The sequence below is a fragment of the Morus notabilis genome, unplaced genomic scaffold (genome assembly GCF_000414095.1).
Source record: "Morus notabilis unplaced genomic scaffold, ASM41409v2 Scaffold1315, whole genome shotgun sequence".
NCBI lineage: Eukaryota > Viridiplantae > Streptophyta > Magnoliopsida > Rosales > Moraceae > Morus > Morus notabilis.
Window position 1 is genome coordinate 314,895 of NW_010361046.1, and position 5,182 is coordinate 320,076.

A 5,182-nucleotide genomic window follows, 5' to 3' on the forward strand; every position below is an offset into this window, starting at 1 on the left:
TGAAGAAAATGCTCCAATGATGGACTTATTTGTGCGGGTTTTGTTTTCCTTTAACAATAAAGAAATCACAACTTTACTTCATGAGAAAGGAAAAAGAACCAAAGAATACAAATGAATACTTGTTTACAATAGTATCAAAAAACTCTCTTTATGGTTGGGATGCTGCTAAAGCAAAGCTCCTATGCAATTGCATAATCTGCCCCCTTAAACTGCACTCGTCCACCTGAAAGAGCAGAGGAATCTTCATAAGATAAAATCTTGTTTTAGATTTGAAGAAAGACCACTATGATAAGCATGACGGACTTCACAAAAAAACTTAAATGCATTATCAATATAGGAGCGTTGTTGTAGTCAAACCTGTGATGCACATGTTGTAGTCAGAAGATCTCCACATTCTTCAACAAGAGCTCTTTCTCCACCAACTATTTTGGCAAGTTCTGACATCAAAATCTCTGTTTCTTCTGCCTGAAAATAGCGAGCAAAAACAAAAGGATGCGTAACAGTTCTATGATACAAGGCATCTCATAAGTATAGTTGTAGTGTTGCCAAACTCTATATTATGTCATAAGTTATAAGCAGAACCATTCCATTTCACTTGCTTCCACAACAAAAACCAGCCAAGCGATCAGAGTGTAGAACTGTCTACAAATTACATTTCTAGTGATCTAATAATGTTATTAGGTTAGTCTAATTTCTCAAATGTGCTGCCTTACGTTAGTGTCTACATGATATGTTCCATTTGTATAAACCACCATTGAACAATCATACCTTTGGCATAAGATGTTTAACATGAGAAACTGTTGTCTCCATCACTTTCGTTGCCGAGTTCAGGGCCTCCTGTAACTCTTTTATATCAACCTACACAGTGTGTATTTCATGGTCAATGCCCTAAATTGAAGATTTGTTCAGTCCTAGAACACTCGGAATAATAAAGAAAACATACCCTAACATTCCCTCCCATTGGAAGTTGAATAGAGGCATTCAACAAAGCTTGAATTGATTCAGCTAGAGAAATTGAATAATCTCCCTCGAGAGTTGACCATTGATCCAAGTGTGGAACCTGAAATGAGGCCAATATTATCAGTTCAAGGACAAATTGAATATCTCTATATTAGATTAGTTAGGTAAGGATATTTTTTGGCTTTACCTGTGCTTCAAGAATTGCGGATACAGCTTTTGTTCTTCGCAAAATCCCAAGTTCTATCCGCTTCCTCGTCACTGAATCATATAGTTCTGATATGCTTACCCTGAGAGAATTAACTTTTGTCTACAATAAAAAAAAAAAGATTATTGGTTACCAAATTAATTTTAAAGGAAAAAAAAAAAAAACGATTTCTCTGCTCTTTTTTTTTTTTTTTTTTTTTTTCAGTTTTGAAGTTCCCAAGTGTAATATGAGAAAATTACGAAAGTTCATAGAATGAGGATTATAACTAGTATCAATGAGATCTTCTTAAAGATTTTACTACTTTAACTTAGAATCACAGTTTTGATATGTTTGTCTGCTTTGACTTTTGGAATAAAAGTACCAACCTTCGCAATTGCAATATTATGAGATTTCTCATTTAGAAACTTCTACTTGTCCCAATTGAACACAAAATTATTCGGCTGGAAAAAAGTATATAAAACAACTAACCTGAGCTTCTCTTTGCTGAGCTTGCACGGAAGCCTCTGCTCTTGCGTTGGCGAATCTCCACTGCAGATACCGGTTGTGTAGCAGTTTCAAGGAATGGATATCTTCCGGCTGACGGGAAACTTTCTTCGCCTTCCTCATCTCCGTTCCGGGCTTTGCATTCACACATGGCGGGACCGGTGGCAGACAGAGTCCCCCCATCTTTGCAAGGCTCACGCAAGACTTAAAGACAGCATTTGCCGGTTTCTCGCCGCCATCTGTTGCCGAATTGAACGGGGAATTAAGATACCGGGAGGAAGGAAAAGTAGAGAGCTTCAAAGAATCGGAACCGGCCGTGGTGCTTCCATGACCACCACCACCTCTGATGGAATTTCTCGGTCGGCCGGAGACGGTCGGCAACATATCGGTCTCCGGCATGGGAGAGCGCAAATCCGGTAATGACTGCGTGGAGCAGCTCAGATGATCACGATTTCCGTCAACCGAATTTCGATCTTGAGATGAACTCTGAGTAGCTTGATCAGTGGATTGAGAAGGCAACGACATGACGCTAGACTGCAAGAGCTTAGCCGCAGCTGAGGAAGTCATATTGTGAGACCTCTGCTGCATCAGTCTGAATCTCGCTGTCGATGATGACGATATCGTCCGGTCCAAACTAGCGGACAACATCGGTGTGTCGGGCCTCGACGGCGTAGCAAAAGCGCCGCCTTTTCCGTGGCCGGTCTTCTGTAAAATCTGTCTATTTCCGACGTTCTCCTTCTGTAGCTTTACAGATCGTTGTCTCCGGAGAGTAGAAGGGGGCACCTGTTCGAAGAAAAATGAATTTTCCGAGCTCTGAATCTGCACCGGAGGCTCGTCGACGGGCCTATTGTTCTCGTCGGAACAGGACAAGGGTTCCATATCCAGTTGCCGGCGCCGCCTATCGACAGAGGAAGATCGTTGCCTGGATTTATGTTCCGCGGGATTCGGAGTGGGAGATAAGCCAAGATAGGGTTTGTGAAGGGGCGATTTGGGGGGAAAGAGATCGCCGGAGGTTAAAGACGAGGAAGAGGAAACTGCAGGAGACATGAATCGAGAGCTCACTTCCCTGACTCTCGGTCGCCGGGGATGAGCAGGCGGCGGCTGAGGAGGAAGCGGAGGAGCGGAAGCTTCTAATTCCGCCGCCGGTTCGGTTGTGGATGCGCAATGTTCCGCCATTAAGTCGCCCATGATCGGTGAATTTTCAACGAAACTGGAGGATGATTCGAGATTCTAATCAGTTTTGATCGGAAAATTTGGATGAAAAGCGAAACCCTTAGCCCAAACCAAGACGGAGGATCCTCAAAGAGAAGAAGGCAATGTGGAATTGGCCTGTTTGGTTGGGGGGGTGAGAGTAGGAAGGGAGCGACAGGAACAAATAAACTAGCCGTTGGATATTGGGGAATGTCAAGTTGTAACGGTTCTTTTTCTTTTTAAAAGTACAGGGACACGTGTCATTGGTTTACGCCCCAACAGAGCCAACACCCAATTAAAGGAAAATAATGCTATTATTATCCTCTAAATCTAATCGATTACCGTAATAATGTACTCCGAGTATTCTATGTTAAGGAAAGAACGGAAAAAATAAATAAATAATAAATAAATAAAGTTATCATTTTTTTTAATATAACACTAAATTGAACCCACAACTCTGTAATCAAATTTCATGCCACTAGATGAAGAGGTAAGGTAATCTTAACTAATACTTTTTTGAAAATGTATGAGGTCAAAATTTTTACTCTTTATTCTTAATTTATAATTTTTTTAAGTAAATAATTATACTAATAAAAAAATATTTATTAAAAATAAGTGATAAAAATTCAGATATATTGTTAGGGGTAAATTCTCTAATTTTGTAAGAGGGGGAGTTAACCCCAGGAAAGCTCCAAGTTTCGCTACTGAAAAGAATCTTTGGTAATCCTTTTGCCAAAAGAAAACCATGTTTCATGTTCCTGTTCACGAGCATGCAGAGAATTAGAATGCAACGGTCCACATTTTACCTTGCTGGGGTACACATGAACAGAATCCAAGCCCAAAAATTCCCTCTAAACGAAACGGGCTTTCATAGGGGGCTAGAGCCTTTTATGATGGAACATTGAGGGAGGTAGTCTTTTTTTTATCATTTTTTTATCATTTTTTTAATGAGAGAAATAGACGAAACTAGCATGGAATAAAAATTACGGAAATAATAAAAAATAGGTAAATATAAAAAGTTTAAGGAAGTATATAGGTCAATTTTTAATTATAAAAATTAATATGTCATAACTTGTTAAGTTATAGTTCATAATCAGATAAGTTATGGATAAATTTGTCAAGTTATGGTTCATAGCCAGACAAGTTATGAACAAAAATCGTGATTTATGAACAATAACTTGTCAAGTTATAGTTCATAACTAGATAAGTTATGGACGAAAACAGTAATTTAACTTATTTATTAACTTATATAAACTATTTACTTATTAATTTTAATTCATCTCAAATCTTAACCTATTTTTCTCTTTCTCTCTAAAAATTAATAGACCAAGTTAAAAAAAAAAGTTAGTAAATAGGTCAATTAGTTGTAAATTCAGATTTATTAATTAAATGAATTACAAAAATATCCTCAATTTGGAAACCCAAACTCACACGTTTCTCTCCTCCTTCCCTACTCTTCTCTCTCCTCTCTCTTTCTCTCTCTACACGTCTTCTGCAGATCGGCACCTCTCTCGGTCCCACTGGGATCGTTTCTATCTCTGTCTTGCTCCTCTATGTTCCTGCTTCAACGAGAATGTCGCCGTCGCGAGATCAAGGGGAGAGGTGCTCACGTGAGATCGTTCCTCTCTCACCTCTGTCACCATCGCCGTCACGTTTCTCTGTCGCGAGATCGTTCCTCTCTCTCACGTCGCTAGGAAGTGCAGAGGTGCCTCAGATCTGACGACGAACGAAATTGCGAGAGTCGCAATCTCCTTCTACGGAGTTCTCGGTACAGGCATGAAGAGAGAGAGAGAGAGAGTGGGCGGGAGAGAGAGAGGGTGAGTGTGTTCAGTGGAGGAGGGAGGCTCTGGTTGGTTGCAGAGACAGAACAGAGAAAAGAGATAAAAAGATAAATAAAATTATTCATTTCACGGATTCAATTTAGAATTCGAGTTTTATTATAATAAAAAATTTAAAAAAATAATCACATTTAATTTTTTTACTACAGTAAATTTTTTTTACATAAAATTACATTTCAGTTCAAATTAAAAATTTAAATTAGTGAACTAAACGGATCATAAAAATTAAAAACTGATAAAATGAGAAAGAAAAATATTCAAAACTTTAAATGGACTATTAATTTTAATGTTTGATAAATAGGCTATTAACTTCTGTAAGTTTTATAAGTTAGCTTATTTATTACAATTTTTTTTTCCGGATAATATTAATAAATGATAATTTTTTTTTTCGCTAGATGGACCTCCCTCCCGATGATTTAATATATTCACGTTGAATTTATGGAATTTATCCTATGATTAAATTTGATAAATTCATGAGTTGGTAAATTTAAGATTTTCTTCCGAT

At 38.1% G+C, this 5,182-nt stretch overlaps 1 protein-coding gene across 1 annotated transcript; it reads right to left on the bottom strand.

Annotated features, from left to right (window-relative positions):
- Positions 1-2,996, bottom strand: LOC21400953 (protein ENDOSPERM DEFECTIVE 1). Its single transcript, XM_010098216.2, has 6 exons — positions 1,634-2,996; positions 1,148-1,267; positions 944-1,060; positions 769-858; positions 358-465; positions 1-223 (listed from the first exon to the last, which is right to left on the bottom strand). The coding sequence occupies exons 1-6, from the start codon at positions 2,834-2,836 to the stop codon at positions 149-151; spliced, it is 1,713 nt and encodes a 570-aa protein (XP_010096518.1). The 5' UTR covers positions 2,837-2,996; the 3' UTR covers positions 1-148.
- Positions 2,997-5,182: the final 2,186 nt, after the last annotated feature.

Bases quoted from the DNA above. Each gene is read 5' to 3' on its own strand.
- LOC21400953 (XM_010098216.2), bottom strand. From the start codon at position 2,836: ATGGGCGACTTAATGGCGGAACATTGCGCATCCACAACCGAACCGGCG. The intron at 466-768 runs GTATGATTGTTC...CGCTATTTTCAG, and splicing joins TTAAACATCTTATGCCAAAG to GCAGAAGAAACAGAGATTTT. The intron at 224-357 runs GTTTGACTACAA...CTGCTCTTTCAG, and splicing joins CTACAACATGTGCATCACAG to GTGGACGAGTGCAGTTTAAG.